The following is an 18,550-nucleotide window of genomic DNA, read 5'->3' on the forward strand; positions in this document are numbered from 1 at the left end:
TCAAGCAATTCTCCTGCCTCAGCCTCCCGAGTAGCTGGGATTACAGGTGCCCACCACCATGCCCGGCTAATTTTTGTATTTTCGGTAGAGATGGGGTTTCACCATGTTGGCCAGGCTGGTCTCGAACTCCTGACCTCAAGTGATCCAACTGCCTTGGCCTCCTAAAGTGCTGGGATTACAGGCGTGAGTCACTGTGCCCGGCCTGCCTTAGTCCCACTTCTGGCAAACTCAACTGGAGTCTCACAGGAAGGTTTGGAAATCAGTGTGTTGACAAGCTCCTCTGAGGGGTTGATGGGCAGCCAGATTTAGGAACTCCTGCTTAGAGAAGACCCATTGTAGCCTCCATGAGGAGACTGTTCCACAGGGCATACAATGGTAGGTGGTAGTTATGGATCTGCCTCCTGTGCCAACAACTGGCTCCCACAGGTGTGAAATGTGGGCAGAGGGGTTCAACCTAGACAGGTCTATTGTACCCCAAATGTATAACCTACTCAAGGTTTGAAAAAAGAAGTCCCTGGCCTGGCAGTGGCCCATGCCTGTAATCCCAGCACTTTGGAAGGCCGAGGTGGGCGGATCACCGGAGGTCAGGAGTTCGATACCAGCCTGACCAACATGGAGAAATCCCATCTCTACTAAAAGAAAAAAAAAATAGCCAGGCGTGGTGGCACATGCCTATAATCCCAGCTACACAGGAAGCTGAGGCAGGAGAATTGCTTGAACCTGGGAGGCATAGGTTGCAGTGAGCCGAGACTGTGCCATTGCACTCCAGCCTGGGCAACAAGAGCAAAACCCCATCTCAAAAAAAAAAAAAAGTCACTGTAACTAGAGAAGCTACCAGATCTATGGTTCTCCAAATTTAGTCTCTACCAGAAGCACCAAGGAACATCACTCCCAAAGATTCTGAGTCAGACATCTGCAATGGGGCCTAGGAATATGTGTTTGCAACAAGCTCTCCAGGTAGTTCAGAGCCAGGTGGTATAAGAACCATGCTTTGAGAGACCATGGCTTGCTCTGCACTTTGTCTGTGATAGTTCAAGAGCAAAAGAGTTGGGAAAAAAATATCTCGGCTTTCATTTGAAGGCTACTTACAAAAACAAAGAAACAAAATCTGAGGTCAGATGGGAAATGCTTCTGAGCAATTAGCCACACAGAAACATATCATATCAGATGACATGAAAGAAACCCTCCATGAAACATGACAAGGGCACAGGGTGGCACAACATAACAAAGAACTTGCTGCTGGAGGGCACAGGAGAGTACCCCTCTCTGCCACGGCCCAGTTGGCTTTCCAACCAGGAAACACCAGGCAAAACAAGCCACCCTCATGGCAGAATTGGGGCATAGTACTCCCAGGAAAGGCCACTCCACAAACATGAAAATATACCTGCTAGTACTCAAAGCCAACCAGGCTCATGGCAAAAGGACCAGCACAGCAGCCAGCCTGGCCTCCTACCTGACTGGAACACGTATCGCGCCAAGCCCTGCATTAACTCTGCGGGCCATGTTGGTGGGGCAGACTCTCCAGTTTCTCTCTTCAGACGAAAGGTCAACTCAAAGCCAAAACCACTAGGTCCATCTGTTCCTGTAAACCTGAAAGACATAAAAATCAAGTGTTTTAAGCTCAATTACCTTAGGAAAAACACTCTCTTGAAAGTCTAAAGTCCTCCCCCTTCTTATGGTGGCCTCAGTATCCAAACCCTCCATTCAGAGGAGTATCCCACGATGTGAGCCTTGTTGGGAGGGAACCCGAGAAGCCCATAGGGAACCAGAACTCTTGCCTCGTCCTCCTGCCAGCTATGGGTATGTGGATGTGACCTTGGCCTGGCCAAATTCTACTGCTGGCACTCTGAATTATGAGTGCCAAATTTTGTGGCTGTGGAACATTCCTTCCTAGATGATTGAGGCAACACTGCTGAAAATCTCCCTTGTTCATGCTCCTCATTCCTTCAGGCTGTTAATAGACATCTACTTTGTTTGCTAAAGATATATGTCCTGTGAGCCACAAGGCTATATGCTCTGTGGTATGGTTTGGCTCTGTGTCCCCACCCAAATCTCATCTTGAATTGTAATCCCCATAGTCTCCACGTGTCAAGGGAGGAATCAGGTGGGAGATGATTGGATCATGGGGGTGGTTTCTCCCACAGTGTTCTTGTGATAGTGTTCTCACAAGATCTGATGGGTTTCTAAGGCAGTTTTCCCTGCTCTTGCCCACTCTCTTGTGCCTGCCACCCTCTTCCCCTTCCACCAAGATTGTAAGTTTCCTGAGGTCTTCCCAGCCATGTGGAACTGTGAGTCAATTAAACCTATTTTCTTTATAAATTACCCAATCTCAGGTATGTCTTTATATCAGTGTGAGAATGGACTAATACACTCCGTGAGGATGAGATCCTTTCTCCACTCCCACCTCCACTCTGCCCCACAAGGGTACAACCTTGGGTGGCACTGGCTGGCCTCCAAACTCAGCATTTGTGGACAGGTCCCAAGGCAGATTCCAAATACTGGGTGGGCCCGTATTATTCCTGAAATTCAGCACCCAACACATACTCCTCAATTAGCACGAGCTCTTCCTAAAGCCTGGCACTCCACATGTACTCTTCAGTTGCTGGAACCCTAGAGATGTATGGGTTGCCCTCCCTTCCCATCCCTCAGTGACCCAGAATAATGAGGATGACTGCTTCTATGGCCATAACTCATTAAAGTGACAATGAGAGAAGGCAGGAATCCCTGCCTCCCTGTTTGCAGGAAACACTCAGGAGCCCCAAGTCTCAGAGGGCAATGATGTGGATCAGAGACCTGGGCCTGGCTGGCGGGGTGCCACACCTCCTCAGGTAAAGGAAACATCCAGGGAGAGCTACATAAGGCTTGCTAGCATGGGAAGGTTAAAATTAAAATATTCATGATATAATTTTCAGTAATTATATCTTGTACAAACACAAGCCACAATGATTATACACATGTAAACTCGTCAGCATACAAACACAAACCATAAACTAAGATGACAGCCAACCAAGCTCCTGGAACAGGCAATCAGAGGTGAGAATTCTCAAGGGCTGATGATGCAGTCAATGCGCAAACCTAGAATCCACGTGGCATCTTTCCTTCATCATCATCATCACCGCTGAGAGGCAAGGCCAGGAGATGGGATAGAAAGAGATTCCCAAGTCTCAGAAGCTGACATCTGTCCTAGTTTTCTGTGCCTGGGTGAACCGAGCCCTCCTGCACTTTGCAGGGAAAGATCACCTCTGAGAAGCTAAGTTCTGTAATGGACTGAAAAGGTATCATTAGAAATTATCATGAGCAAGCCCTATGTATGTATGTATGTATGTATGTATGTATGTATCTATCTATCTATCTATCTATCTATCTATCTATCATCTATCTATTTTTTGAGACAGGGTCTCACTCTGTTACTCAGGCTGCAGTGCAACTGCAGTGGTGTGATCTTCAGCTCACCGCAGCTGTGAACTCCTGGGGACTCAAGTGATCCTCTTGTCTCAGCCTCCCGAGTAGATGGCACACCATGGCACCTGGCTCATTTTTTTTTTCTTTTTTTTTAGTAGAGATAAGGTCTCCCTATGTTGCCCAGATTGGTTTCGAATTCCTGGGCTCAAGCAATCCTCTGGCCTCCGCCAGAGGGATTACAGATATAAGCCACCATGCCCAGCTTATTTCCTTCTTTTTTTATTTTTGAGACACTCTATAGAGCAAGATACAGTGCTCTATACAGTGGTGTGAACGTGGCTCACCGTAGCCTTGACCTCCCGGGCTCAGGCGATCCTCCTACCTCAACCTCCCAAGTAGCTGGAACCACAGGTGTGCACCAACATGACCAGCTAATTTTGAAAACTTTTGTAGAGACAGGTCTCAACACATTGCCTAGGCTACTCCTTGAACTCCCAGGCTCAAGCAATCCTCCTGCCTCGGCCTCCCGAAGTGTTAGGAACACAGGCAAGAGCCACAGCACCTGGCCCAACTATATTTAAAAGAAGTATCCACGGTTTGCATTTTCCCCAGGTATCTCTAGCGATGTGGGAAACAGAATCCATTTTGAGGGTACACACGTGCAATTTTGGAGACCAGGCCAGCAGAAGATGCTTGGACAACACAATGTAAGCTATTTTATTTCCTCGCTGAATTACCCTGTTTGGGGTCAGTTCAGTGCAGGGAGGCTGGGGAACAGTTACCAAACTGAAGTTGGGAGAGCTACCTCCCTGGAGCTGCAGGTTTGGGAGGGGTGTGAAAACCTGGGGTAATGCAAGATTGACTGGAGTTAAAACTCTGTAAAGGGAGATGGGTCAGTAGGGCAAAGGGAAGATTTTAAGCAGCCACCAATTAGAGGCAGCTCTGTAAAATGTATGAGACTATTACTCCAGGGCTTTCATCTTGGGCCAAGAAAAGTACATGATTTCTAACCACAAAAACTTGAGAAACAGACTAAAAGAAACTTGTTCCTCTTCGGCTGCATAATGGGAAGAACCCTCAAAGGCAGAGAAAGAAATCACTGGATCAGATGCATCCACACAGCACCACTTCACTAAGGAGGGTCCGTGTGCACACGCACCTAGAGGTGTGCATGCGTGCACATGCATGTGTCCACCATCTGCCTCCACGCGGGGTGCTTTCTGGGCCAGCTCTGTGGTGGGCAGGCCAGCCCTCACTTGGCTGGGTGGGAGGGACAGGCCCGGCCAGATGGTCTCCACCTGCATTTGATTACCACCCACGGGCTAGCTGGACGCAAACTCTAAACTCTGAAACATGAGTTTGGAATGGCCCGGCCTCAGGATAAACACACGACCCGAAGCCTGTCAGAAGTTCTCTTTTTCAAAGCAGGCTGCCCAAGCAATCGCCAAGTGACAAGGTCATTCCATCTTTAAAGTCTCCTGGAGGGGCCTGGCTTGGTCTGGACTTCCTCACATGAGGGCTTCTCTAGCCAAAGTGGTTTTGTCTGAACAGAGAATGAAGCCCCTCCTAGGGAGCGGCTGTCTCTCACATCTTCCAAGAAAGGAAAGCATAAGGGGAAATTGGCATGTGCTGCAGAAGGTGGGATCTGGGTCAGAGCAAAGCATTTTTCTAACACAGACGTCTACTAAAATACTAGCTGGTGGTAAATGGGGCCAGTAGAATTTCTTCTTACAGAAACTAAAAAAAAAGAAAAAAGAAAACAAAGATTCTCCCCAGTCTGGCAGAGTAGGGGTAAAGGGTTCTAACTGTCTTATTGCAAAAGGAAGGATAAGACTCTCAAGACTGTTTCCTGCTCAAGAACCCTGGATCCTGTTCACGGGGATGTCTAGGGGGAAGGCTGGCTTTGTCCCAGCAGTTTGGCAAGTCTGCCTGATGGCTGTGCCGGCCTCAAGAATAACATCAAACCTGAAGATACGAACACATGCCTTGAATCCTAGACACACAACAGCCTAACCATCAGAACTCACCCAAAGGTCTCCCCGAGAGTACCTCACTAAGAGGGTATCAATCAGCATCCAAGAGCCCAAAATGACTGCTGAGTCTAGTCAGGAGAGAGGAACAGAAACCGAGGAGAGACTTTCTGGAGGAAACCCAGCTTGGGGAGCAGAAAGAGCTGACCTAAAAGTCAGCATCTCATACTCATCACCATTATTTATTTATTTATCTGTGAGACAGAGTCTCACTGTGTCTCCCAGGCTGGAGTACAGTGGTGCGATTACAGCTCACTGCAGCCTCTGCCTCCCAGGCTCAAGTGATTCTCCTGCCTCAGCCTCCCAAGTAGCTGGGATTACAGATTTGTGCCACCACACCCAGCTAATTTTTGTATTTTTAGTAGAGACACGGTTTGATTATGTTGCCCTGGCTGGTCTCGAACTTCTGACCTCAGGTGATGTGCCCACTTCTACCTCCCAAAGTGCTGGGATTACAGGCGTGAGCCACTGTGCCCAGCCCATTATTTATTACTAAGGAAACGCAAATCAAAACCACAGTGAGCTACCGCCGCTCCACACCCTCTAGCATAACTAAGAGACAGATAATAAGTGTCAGAGAGGATGTGGAGAAATAGGAATACTTGCACATCATTAGGGGGAATATAAAATGATGGAGCGACTTTGGAAAAAGAGTTTGGCAGTTCCTTAAAAAGTTAAACAGAGTCACCATACGATCCAGCAGTTCCACTCCTAAGTATATGCCCAAGAGAACTGAAAACCTGGCTGGATGCAGTGGCTCATGCCTGTAATTCCAGCACTTTGTGGGGCCGAGGTGGATGGACCATTTGAGCCAAAGAGTTTGAGGGCACCCTAGGCAACATGGCCAAACCCCGTCTCTACAAAAAAAAAAAAAAAAAAAATTAGCCAGGCATGATGGCTCACACCTGTAGTCCCAGCTACTCGGGGTGGGGGTGCTGAGGCAGTGAGAAAATCACATGAGCCCAGGGAGGTCAAGGCAGCAGTGAGCCTTGATGGTGCCACTGCACTCCAGCCTGGGTGACAGAGTAAGACCCTGTCTAAAAAAAAAAAGAAAAATGTGTTAACACGAAACTGTATACACCAATGTTCATAGTAGCATTATTCATAGTAGCAAAAAGTAGAAACAACCCAAATGTCCATCAGTTGAGGAATGGATAAACAAAATATGGTATATCTGTACAATATAACTTGGCAATAAAAAGCTATGAAGTATGGATACGCTATAACATGGATGACCTTGAAAACATCATGCTCAGTGAAAGAAGCCAGATACAAAAGACTACCTATTGTATGATTCTATTTTTATGAAATGTCCATAATAGACAAATCTATAGAGATAGAAAATAGGTTGGTGGTTGCCAGAAACTAGTGTGAGGAGGGAATGAGGAGTGACTGCTGACGGGTACAGAATTTCTTTTTGGGATGATGGAAATTCTTTTCTTTTGGAAACAGAGTCTCACTCCATTGCCCAGGCTGGAGCACAGTGGCACAATCTTGGCTCACTGCAACCTCTGCCTCCCGGGTTCAAGTGATTCTCCCGCCTCAGCCTCCCAAGTAGTTGGGACTACAGGCTCGTGCCACCACGCCGTTAATCTTTGTATTTTTACTAGAAACGGGGTTTCATCATGTTAGCCAGGTTGGTCTCAAACTCCTGACCTCAAGTGATCTGCCTGCCTCGGCCTCCCAAAGTGCTGGGATTATAGGTGTGAGCCACCGCGCCTGGCCTGGGAGACGGAAATGTTCTGGAATTAGATAATGTAATGGTTGTGTAACCTTATAAATATACTTAAAAACCACCGAATTACACACTTTAAAAGGGTGAATTTCATGGTATATGATTTATTTTTAAAAAGCTGGCATCTCAGGTACACCTGATGTCATATCATTTAACTCTCTATAACTCTAGGACTCGGCCATTGCTATACTCATTTAACAAACAAATGAGAAACACTGATGCAGTTTACGTAATAGTCCATAAATCACAGAGCAAGTGATAGAGCTAGAACTTGAAGTCTGTATAACTCCAAAGCTCATCTCCTTTTTTTTTTTGTGAGACAGGATCTCACTCTGTTGCCCAGGCTGGAGTATAGCGGCACAATCAGGGCTCATTGCGGCCACGACCTCCTGGGTTCAAGAGATCCCCTCACCTCAGCCTCCCGAGTAGCTGAAATTACAAGTGTGTGCCTAATTAATCTATTTTTGCCTAATTAAGCCCATCTTCTTAATGCTGTGTGACCAGAGGCAAGCTATTTAACCTCTCTGTGCCTCAGTTTCCTCATCTATAAAATGGGGATAATAACAGTAACTATTTCATAGAGTTGTTATGGGGATTAAACATTTAGAAACAGTACTTGGAACACTATAAGCATTACATCACTTACATTAAGTGAAGAAAGCCAGTCACAAAAGACCATATGTTGTATGATTTTATTTATGTTACAGGAAAAATAATATAATTTGTAATACATAATATAAATTACACTTATATCAAATGTCCAGAATGGACAAATCTATGGGGAAAGTGGATTAATGGTTGCTTAGGACTGGGGTAGTGGGGACAAATGGGGCGTGACTGCTAATGAATATGGATGGAGTTTCTTTTCAGGGTAATGAAAAAGTTCTAAAATTAGATTGTAGTGAAGGTTACATAACCATTAATATGCAAAAAACCACAAAAGTGTACACTTTAAATGGATGAACTGTATGCTACATTAATTATATCAATAAATGTTTTATTCATTTAATTTTTAATTTGGAAAAAACTCAAAAACCTGATAGAAAAAATTCACAAACTAGATATAGATGTAGATATCCCTTAAGCATAAGACAAGATGTTTGACCTCACACATAATAAAAGAAATGCAAATGAAAACAATGAGATACCATTCTCACCTATCAGATGGGCAAAAATTAGTAAGTATGACATCATATTGTGTTGCTGAGGTTGTAGGGGAAGAGGCACTCTCATATGTTGCTGGTATGGATATAAATTAGTACAACTTTTATGCAAGGGAATTAGGCAATACCAAATAAAACTACATATAGGTTTATGCCTTTGGATCCAGCAATCCCACTTCAAAGAATTTGTAATTGCAAAATACTGGAAACCACCTAAATGCCCATTCATAGGAGAATGGCTCAAAGGCTAGTATGCTGCTGTAAGAAAGAATGAAGAACTCTACAAATTGGTATGAACACTGTTAGGCGAAAAAAGCAAAAGAGGCTGGGCACGGTAGTTCATGCCTGTAATTCCAGCACTTTGGGAGGCCAAAGCAGGCAGATTGCTTGAGCCCAGGAATTCGACACCAGGCTGGGCAACATGGCGAAGCCTTGTTGTAAAAAATACAATTTTGTATGTTGTTTTACAGCTAATTTTTTACAGCTAATTTTTTAATTTTGTAAAAAATACAAAAATTAGCTGGGCATGGTGGCATGTGCCTGTAGTCCCAGCTACTCATGAGGCTAAGGGGAGGATCGCTTGAATCCAGGAAATAGAAGGTTCAGTGAGCTGTGATTATGCCACCACACTCCAGCCTGGGTGACAGAGTGAGACTCAGTTTCAAAAAAAAAAAAAAGAGCAAAAGGATATTATAGTATGTTTTTAAGGAAGAAAGAAAGGAAGATAGGAGCCAGGCATGGTGGCTCACATCTGTAATCCCAGAACTTTGGGAGGCCAAGGCAGGTGATCACCTGAGGTCAGGAGTTCGAGACCAGCCTGGCCAACATGATGAAACCCCATCTCTACTTAAAAAAAAAAAAAAATACAGGCCGGGCGCAGTGGCTCATGCCTGTAATCCCAGCACTTTGGGAGGCCGAGGTGGGAGGATCATGAGGTCAGGAGTTCGAGACCCACCTGACCAATATGGAGAAAGCCTGTCTCTACTAAAAATACAAAAATTAGCCAGGAGCGGTGGCGTGCACCTGTAATCCCAGCTACTCAGGAGGCTGAGGCAGGAGAATTGCTTGAATCCGGGAGGCAGAGGTGGCAGTGAGCCGAGATAACGCCCCTGCACTCCAGCCCGGGCAACAGAGAGAGACTCCGTCAAAAAAAAAAAAAAAAGCCAAGGTGGGTGGATCACTTGAGGTCGGGAGTTCAGGTCCAGCCTGAGCAACATGGAGAAACCCCGTCTCTACCAAAAATACAAAATTAGTTGGGCGTGGTGGTGCATGCCTGTAATCTCAGCTACTTGGGAGGCTGAGGCAGGAGAATTGTTTGAACCTGGGAGGTGGAGGTTGTGGTGAGCCAAGATGGCGCCATCACTGCCCTGCAGCCTAGGCAACAAGAACGAAACTCCGTCTCAAAAAAGAAAAAGAAAAAAAAAACTACAAAAATTGTTTGAACCCAGGAGGCGGAGGTTGCGGTGAGCTAAGATCGCACCACTGCACTCCAGCTTGGGCACCAAGAGCAAAACTGTCTCAAAAAAAAAAAAAAAAAAAAAAAAGGCCGGGCACGGTGGCTCATGCCTGTAATCCCAGCACTTTGGGAGGCCGAGGCAGGCGGATCACCTGAGGTCAGGAGTTGGAGACCAGCTTGGCCAACATGGTGAAACCCCATCTCTATTAAAAATACAAAAATTTGTCGGGCATGATGACGCATGCCTGTAGTTCCAGCTACTAGGGAGGCCGAGGCAGGGGAATCGCTTGAACCCAGGAGGTGGAGGTTGCAGTGAGCTGAGATTGCACCACTGCACTCTAGCCTGAGTGACAGAGCAAGACTCCATCTCAAAAAAAAAAAAAAAGAAAGGAAGGAAAGAAGATAGGAAAATATGCATTACCTACTCATTTCTGTAGAAAGCCATATGGGAAGGATAAATCAAAAATGAATGAGATGGATTATCACATGCAGTAGGTGGGAAGGTGGTAGAAAGTACTGCAGGGTGCGGGGATGGGTAACATTTCTTTGAATATACCTTTTTGTATAGTTCTCACTTTTGGTTTTGGATCCATGATAATGCTTTCACATACTCAAAATAAATGAAACAGAATCAATGAGGAGGGAGAAAAATGCTAAAATATAATACAAACAGAAGTTAATGAACCTAACAGTATTTCAAATCAACCATATAACCACACTGAAAGGTGGAAAAAAAGATATAACCCAAGTAACTTTTTTTCTTTTGAAATGGAATCTTGCTCTGTCACCCAGGCTGGAGAGCAATGGCGCGATCGCAGATCACTGCAACCTTCACCTCCAGGGTTCAAGAGATTCTCCTGCCTCAGTCTCCTGACTAGCTGGGATTACAGGCGCACACCATTATGCCCAGCTAATTTTTGTATTTTTAGTAGAGACGGGGTTTCACCATGTTGGCCAGGCTGGTCTCGAGCTCCTGACCTCAAGTGATCTACCCACCCTGGCCTCCCAGAGCGCTAGGATTATAGGTATGAGCCATATAGGTGCCTGGCCTGATATATATTTTTAAAGGCAGGTAAGAATGAACCCTATAGGTATAATATTTATTCAGTAAGTTAGTTATTATTTTTTGAGACAGAATCTTGCTCTGTCACCCAGGCTGGGGTGCAGTGCTGCTATCTCGGTTCACTGCAACCTCTGCCTCCCAGGTTCAAGTGATTCTCCTGCCTCAGCCTCCCAAGCAGCTGGGACTACAGGTGCATACCAACATACCTGGGTAATTTTTGTATTTTTGGTAGAGACGGGGTTTCACCATGTTGGCCAGGCTGGTCTTGAACTACTGACCTCAGGTGATCCACCCACTTGGGCCTCTGCACAGGTGTGAGCCACTGCACCAGGCCCCCATAGGTATAGTTTTAGAACTGGAGGTATCAGTATGAATTCATGGTATTTAATAGAGAAACCAATATAGAAATAGAGTGGTGTGTGTATATGTGTGTGTATGTTTCCTAGTTCTCACCACTGGGAGCAAAGACACTCCAAGAACAATGATAATACCTAGCCCCCAGATTATGGCTTCTATATACCATTCTCTGCTAAATAAAACCAGGGCTTCCTGGATAAATGGCTGATTTCGGGGCTGGCAAAGTACAAAATGATTCTGGAACTTCCTACTGTGCCAGAAAGTAAGGAAGTGGTTCAGAGAATGATAGGAACATGCCAAAACTAGACAGAAGCCAAACTCAAGGTTCTCACTGGCCAAATCAATGACAATCTGAGCATCAAATTAAAGCATTCTAACAAATTATAATCTATTAATTAAAATAAAAACCTATGAGTCCACACTGACTATGATGGACCTAGTGACACTGGCTCTAAAGATTTTGGACTTGCCAGCCTCTGTAACTACATAAGCCAATTCTTTCTCCTAAGTCTCTTTATACATTTGTATCTATATTATGTGTATAGATAATACAGATATAGATATGTAGATGTGAATCTCCAACTGTTTTTCCTAGAGAGCCCTAATACATTGATATAAATAAATGAATAAATAAGTAAATATGGAGAAAACTCTTCCTTACAGTAAAATCTCAATACCAATGAATAAATGTTGAAGCAATTATCAAATGAGAAGTCACCATTTGACAACTATTGTAATAATAATTCAGGCAAGAATCATCAATGGGTGGTAAAAATAGTGGGTAAAAAATCTGATGAGAAACAAGATACTGACATAGCCTCAAAATGCCTTCCCACAAGTTACTTATTAATTATTAATGGAAAAGCAGTAACTATACAGAAGAGAAACCTAGCAGACACCACCTTAACCAAGCAATCAAAGTAATTAGACATCATCAACAGTAATTAGACAAATCAACATCAAGTGCCTCCTGATACGATCACTGAGAAGGGCACAACATGTCTGTGATATTCCTATGGAGAAATACATACACTGATCCTACGCATGAGGAAACATCAGACAAATCCAAATTGAAGGACATTCTATAAAATAACTGACCTGTACTCTTCAAAAGGTCATGAAAAACAGAGAGACTGAGGAACCATTTGAAGGCATCTAAGAGACGTGACAATTAAGTTACTAAAAAAGACTGGAGTCGCTGAAGTAGGGTGACCAACTTGTCTTGTTTGCCCAGGACTTTTCTGGCTTTAGAACTGAAAGCCCCACATACCAGGAAAAGCCCAGGCAAATGGGGACAGTTGGTCAACCAATCCTGAAGTGCCCACTGTCTGACCCACACAAAGCAAAACACTGCCACACTTAAAAAGCACCAACAATGCATCAAGACCCACCAAAACGTCAGCAATGCCAGAGCACAGTCTCTGCAGCCAAGCTGCCTATGCCCAAATCCTGGCTCTGCCACCCTTCCTGGCTGTGTGACCCTTGGCAAATCACTTAGGCTCTCTGTGCCTCAGTTTCTTCATCTGTAAAATGTAGATAAGAAGAGTTTACTTCCCCTTCTCACTTCTAATGTGAACTATGAACTTTGGGTGATGATGATGTGTCAAGTAGGTTCACTGACTGTAACAAATGTACCAATCTGGGGAAGGATGTTGACAGTAGGAGAGGCTGCATGCACGTGTGTGTGCATGCATGCGTGTGGTAAGCAGAGGGTGTGTAGCAGCTCTCTGTACTTTCTGCTCAATTTTGCTGAGAACCTAAAACTGCTCTAAAAAAGTCTTTTTTCAAAAATGAAGATATTAGTAGCTTCCATATGGTAGCTACTAAAATGAATTAACATATAATATAGAAAACACTTAGAACAGCACCTGGAACACAGCAGATCTTAGTGTCAGCGGTTACTTACAGTAGCAGTTTCCAGTTCTGCCAATTTACCTAAGAGAATAATCTTACATTTGGGGGAAAGAAAAAAAAAAAAAGCCTCTTGCATAAGTATGTTCAGTAGTATTTATAAGAATAAAAAATCTAGAAACAATCTAACTGTTCTACAAGTAGCGGTATTATGACTTCTAGCACATTACCCACGTGGTAGGACATTACAAGTCACTAAAAACAATGGTTCTGAAAGCAGGAGGACTAACCTTTGAGAGGCAAGGGGTTCTCTCTCCACCTCTAACTGGTAAAGAGGAACAGGAACTTTACATTAGAACCCCACTCTATAGCCTCTAATGTTTTCTGTTCACCTAGTATTCACTATAGCATAAAAATAAACTCCTTTCAAAATGGTCCTGAAATTGGGACCCTTGTACATTGCTGGTAGAAATGTAGGATGATACAGCTGCTATGGGAAACAGTATGGCGGTTCCTCAAAAATTAAACATAAAATTGCCACATGATCCAGCAATTCTACTTCCAGGTATATATCCAAAAGAACTGAAAGCAGGGTCTTGAACAGAAATTTGTACACTGATGTTCATAGTAGCATTATTAGCAATAGTCGAAAGGTAGAAGCAACCCAAGAGTCGGTCAAGAAATGGATGGACAAGCCAAATTGGTATATACATATAATGGAATATTAGCCTTTAAAAAGGAAGAAAATTCTGACATATGCTACAACATGGATGAACCCTGAAGACATTATGCTAAGTGAAATAAGGCAGGCACAAAGGGACAAATATATGATTCACTTATATGAAGTACCCAGAGCAGTCACATTGATAGAGACAGAAATAAGATGGTGGTTGCCAGGGGCTGGAGGAAGTGAGAAGTGGGAGTTACTGTTTAAGGGATACAGTGTGTTTCTGGAAGTGGAAGATGGTTATGGCTGCACAACAACATAAATGTACTTAATTCCACTGAACTGTAAATCTAAAAATGGTTAAAATGGTAAATTTTGGGCTGAGTGCAGGGGATCATGCCTATAATTCCAGCACTATAGGAGGCCAAGGTGGGAGGATTGCCTGAGTCCAGGAGTTTGAGACCAGCCTGGGCAACATAAGGACATCCCGTCTCTACAAGCAATTTAAAAATTAGCTGGGCATGGTGGTGTGCACCTGTGGTCCCAGCTACTCGGGAGTCTGAGGCAGTAGGATCACTGAGCCTGGGAGGTCCAGGCTGCAGTAAGTTGTGGCTGCACCACTGCACTCCAGCCTAAGTGACAGCAAGACCTTGACTCAAAAAAAAAAAAAAAAAGGTAAATTTAAATTATGTAGGTTGGGCACAGTGGCTCATGCCTATAATTCCAGCACTTTGGGAGACCAAGGCAGGCAGATCACTTGAGGTCAGGAATTCAAGACCAGACTGGCCAACACAGAGAAACCCTCTCTCTACGAAAAATACAAAAATTAGCTGGGCGTGGTGGCACATGCCTGTAGTCTCAGCTACTCTGATGGCTGAGTCTGGAGGATCAGTTGAGCCCAGGAGGCAGAGGTTGCCGTGAGCTGAGATCACGCCACTGCACTCTAGCCTGGGCAACAGAGTGAGACTCCATCTCAAAAAAAAATAATAATTTAAGAGAAAGATAAATTATGTACATTATGCCACAAATAAATGGTTATGAAAAACACAAAACAAAATTCAACATAAAGTATGGTTCAAAATGTTTATGTATATACACAATTTAAAATATGAGTAAAACATATATGGGAAAAAGAAAATGCAGGCTGGGCACAGTGGCTCATGCCTGTAATCCCAGCACTTTGGGAGGCCGAGGCGGGTGGATCACCTGAGGTCAGGAGTTTGAGACCAGCCTGGCCAACCTGGTGAAACCCTGTCTCCACTAAAAATACAAAATTAGCCGGATGTGTTGGCGGGCACCTGTAGTCCCAGTTACTCAGGAGGCTGAGACAGGAGAATCGCTTGAACCCAGGAAACAAGAGGCTCTAGTGAGTTGAGATGGTGCCACTGCACTCCAGCTTAAGCGAGACAGAGCAAGACTCTGTCTTTTTTTTTTTTTTTTTTGAGACGGAGTCTCGCGCTGTGTCACCCAGGCTGGAGTGCAGTGGCGCGATCTCGGCTCACTGCAAGCTCCGCCTCCCAGGTTCAGGCCATTCTCCTGCCTCAGCCTCCGAGTAGCTGGGACTACAGGCGCCCGCCACCACGCCCGGCTAGTTTTTTGTATTTTTAGTAGAGACGGGGTTTCACCATGTTAGCCAGGATGGTCTCGATCTCCTGACCTCGTGATCCGCCCGCCTCGGCCTCCCAAAGTGCTGGGATTACAGGCTTGAGCCACCGCGCCCGGCCAAGACTCTGTCTTAAAATCATCATCAACATCTTCATCTCCAGCCTAGACTATACACCCCACAAGGGCAGGGTTGTATCTTGGCCACTACTGTATCTGCAGGTCTAGGGTGCAAGGCTTCGCATAGTCTGTTGCTAAGTGTTCATATGGATATGCCAAGGACATGGCAAGAGAGGCCCAAGGTCAGGCCCCTTCCTCTGGGAGTGGCCTGGATGCTTCCATTGGTCTTTGAAGCAAGGAATGCCAGGCCAGTCACAATGGCTACTGACCCTGCAAAGGTATCAGGGTTAGGCATTATGGCTCAGTCTCAAGCCCAGTGATGGTGTCAGAAGAGGGGACCATATGCCTCTGGAAACACATGGCATAGAAGGCCAGCCCAGTCCAACTCCAGAACCAGGGATGATGTCACTTCTTCCCCTACAAAAACTCTTGTTATCTCTCTCTTTTTTTTTTTTTTTTTTTTTTTGAGACAGAGTCTCGCTGTGTCACCAGGCTGGAGTGCAGTGGTGCGATTTGGGCGCACTGCAACCTCTGCCTCCCGGGTTCAAGCGATTCTCCTGCCTCAGCCTCCCGAGTAGCTGGAACTACAGGCATGTGCCACCATGCCCGGCTCATTTTTTGTATTTTTAGTAGAGACAAGGTTTCTCCATGTTGGCCAGGATGGTCTCGAACTCCAGACCTCATGACCCGCCCACCTCAGCCTCCCAAAGTGTTAGGATTACAGGCGTGAACCACTGTGCCCGGCCCTGTTGTCTCCTTCTTTCCCCCTACCTCTTCCCCTTCCTCCTGGTCCCAGGCTGGATGGAGAACTGCGCAGACCCATCCTTTATCCTGGGGTTGGTCCTCCTTTCCAACCAGCCCTTTTCCTTGGGAATCAGGCTGAGTTCTCGCCTCAATGGGCTAGCTGTTCTCTCCAGAAGAATGGACCTAGATCCTGGGCAGGGGGTAGGGGTGGAGGTGGGCATGGGAGGTACAGACCCACAGACCTTTTCCTTCGGTGGCCTCCCTCTAAGTGCGCGCGCACACACACACACACACACATCTCCCATGCATGTCTCTAACAGGCGTAGGAACAAGCCTAGCCTTAGGCCCAGCTGAACCCAGAGACTATAGAGAAACCTAAACTGCAGACCTCCAGTTGCTCTAGGGCTCTACACAGAGACTGCCTGCAGCTTCTCTACAATCTCTCTGTATCCCAGGGCAACGCCAAGCAAGTCCAAGGACCACTCACCCAAACTCCAGCACAGGCTTGGAGCGCCAGCTGCCTTTACTATTCGTACGGTTTCCTGTCAATCTGCTCTAAGACCCTCAGTGCTGGCCCAACCCCCACGATGCCCCAGGACTAGCCACTGCTCTGCCCCTTACACCTATGCAAAGAATGAACGACAGCCTGGCAAAGGGAGGCCATCATTGGAAACCTCTTCACTAGGAAAGCAGAATGTGAGCACTTCCCCTTGCGTGGCCTCCGCCTGTCCCCTAGGGGACTTCCTAGGTGGAGAAAGAGGGACAAAGTTCCACTTTCACCAGGACTCAGTTTCTGCCATCTCTTCACCACACAGTCTCCTTCAGCAACCTCATGAAAGTGCTTCAGCCACCACGCCTCTGTTGAGGATTCCCAAACCTATCCCCAAACAAAGAACCAGACCTAGATACTTCTAGTTCAGTCTACACAAATCCAAACTCAGTATCTTACCAAACCTGGTCTTTCTCCATCTTTATCCAACTTGAAGAAGAGCACCACTGTGGTAGCCTGAATAAATGTTCCCTAATGCCCACACTGGAATCCCTGGAACTTGTGATATGCTACTTTAAATGGCAAAAGAGACTTTGCAAATGTAATTCAGTTAGGGATCTTGAGATGGAGATGATCTTACAGTGAATTATCTGGGTGGGCTCAATCTAATCCATGAATCCTTAATGAAAGAGACAGGTAAAAGATCAGAGAGATGTGAGATGAGAACTTGTCTGTTGTTGCTCACTTTGAAGATGGAAGGAGTGGCCGTGAGCTAAGGAATGCACATGGCCTCTAGAAGCTGGAAACAGCAAGGAAATGAAATCTCCCTGAGGCACTTTGATTTTTTTTTTTTAAGACGGGTCTTGCTCTGTTGCCCAGGCTGCAGTGCAGTGGCATAATCATGGCTCACTGTTGCCTCAGCCTCTTGGGCTCACGGGATCCTCTCACCTCAACCTCCCAAATAGCTGGGACCACAAGCACAGGCCACCACACTTGGCTAATTTGTGTGTGTGTGTGTGTGTGTGTGTGTGTGTGTGTGTGGAGATGGGGTTCCACCATGTTGCCCAGGCTGGTCCCGAACTCCTGGGCTCAAGCCGTCCTCTTGCCTCAACCTCCCAAAGTGCTGGGGTTACAAGTGTGAGCCACCACACCCAGCCTGGTACCTTAATTTTGACCCAGTGAGACGATGTTAGACTTCTGACCTCCAGAATTATAACATAATAAGTGTACATTGTTCTAAGACACTAATTTAGTGGTAATTTTTTATGGCAGCAATAGGAACTAAAAAATCCACCAGGCCAGAATCCCAAGAGTTATCCTCCAGTCCTCCCTCTCCCCCATGTGCAGCTGGTCAGACAGTCAGTGAGTTCTGGAAACTCTGCCCCCTCCCGTCTCAGTGGCCCTCAATCTGTCTCTTCTCTCCATCTCAACTGCCACACCATGGGTTAGCCTTCTGCATACTTCACTCGGGTGACCAACAACCTCTTCCTCACTGATCTCCTGCCTCCTGCTGTTCAGTGTTGTTCCCAAAATGGAAATGATACACCTTTCTCCTGCTTAAAAATCCTCCAAAGCCCATCCCTATCCCCAATCTGCAGGATAAAGTGCAGACTTCTCAGTAAGACTCACAAGGCCACCGTGAACCAGGTCCTGCACCTCCTCTGCCTTATACTCTAGGCCAAATGAATGGACTGGCAGATCTGTGGACACACTGATGACTCCCTTGCCTCTGAAACTCTGCACAGGTGTTCTCTTCTTTGCCCTCTGCTCATCTTCAGGAAGGCTCAGGTGTCACCTTCTCCGAGTATCTTCTGTTTGCCCTTCCATTCCCCACTGTGCAAGACAGATCCCAGACAGCTCCACGGAAAGG

At 45.7% G+C, this 18,550-nt stretch overlaps 1 protein-coding gene across 5 annotated transcripts in view; it reads right to left on the reverse strand.

Annotated features, from left to right (window-relative positions):
* SUFU (SUFU negative regulator of hedgehog signaling) overlaps positions 1-18,550 on the reverse strand; it is a 132,478-nt gene that overhangs the window by 84,941 nt on the left and 28,987 nt on the right. For all 5 annotated transcript variants that reach the window (XM_003904190.4, XM_009215262.3, XM_031652112.1 and 2 more), the window contains exon 3: positions 1,454-1,590. In XM_003904190.4, coding sequence (XP_003904239.1) covers positions 1,454-1,590 — 137 coding nt within the window. The remainder of the gene's footprint in view (positions 1-1,453; positions 1,591-18,550) is intronic.

This window comes from Papio anubis, chromosome 11 (genome assembly GCF_008728515.1).
Source record: "Papio anubis isolate 15944 chromosome 11, Panubis1.0, whole genome shotgun sequence".
Lineage (NCBI taxonomy): Eukaryota > Metazoa > Chordata > Mammalia > Primates > Cercopithecidae > Papio > Papio anubis.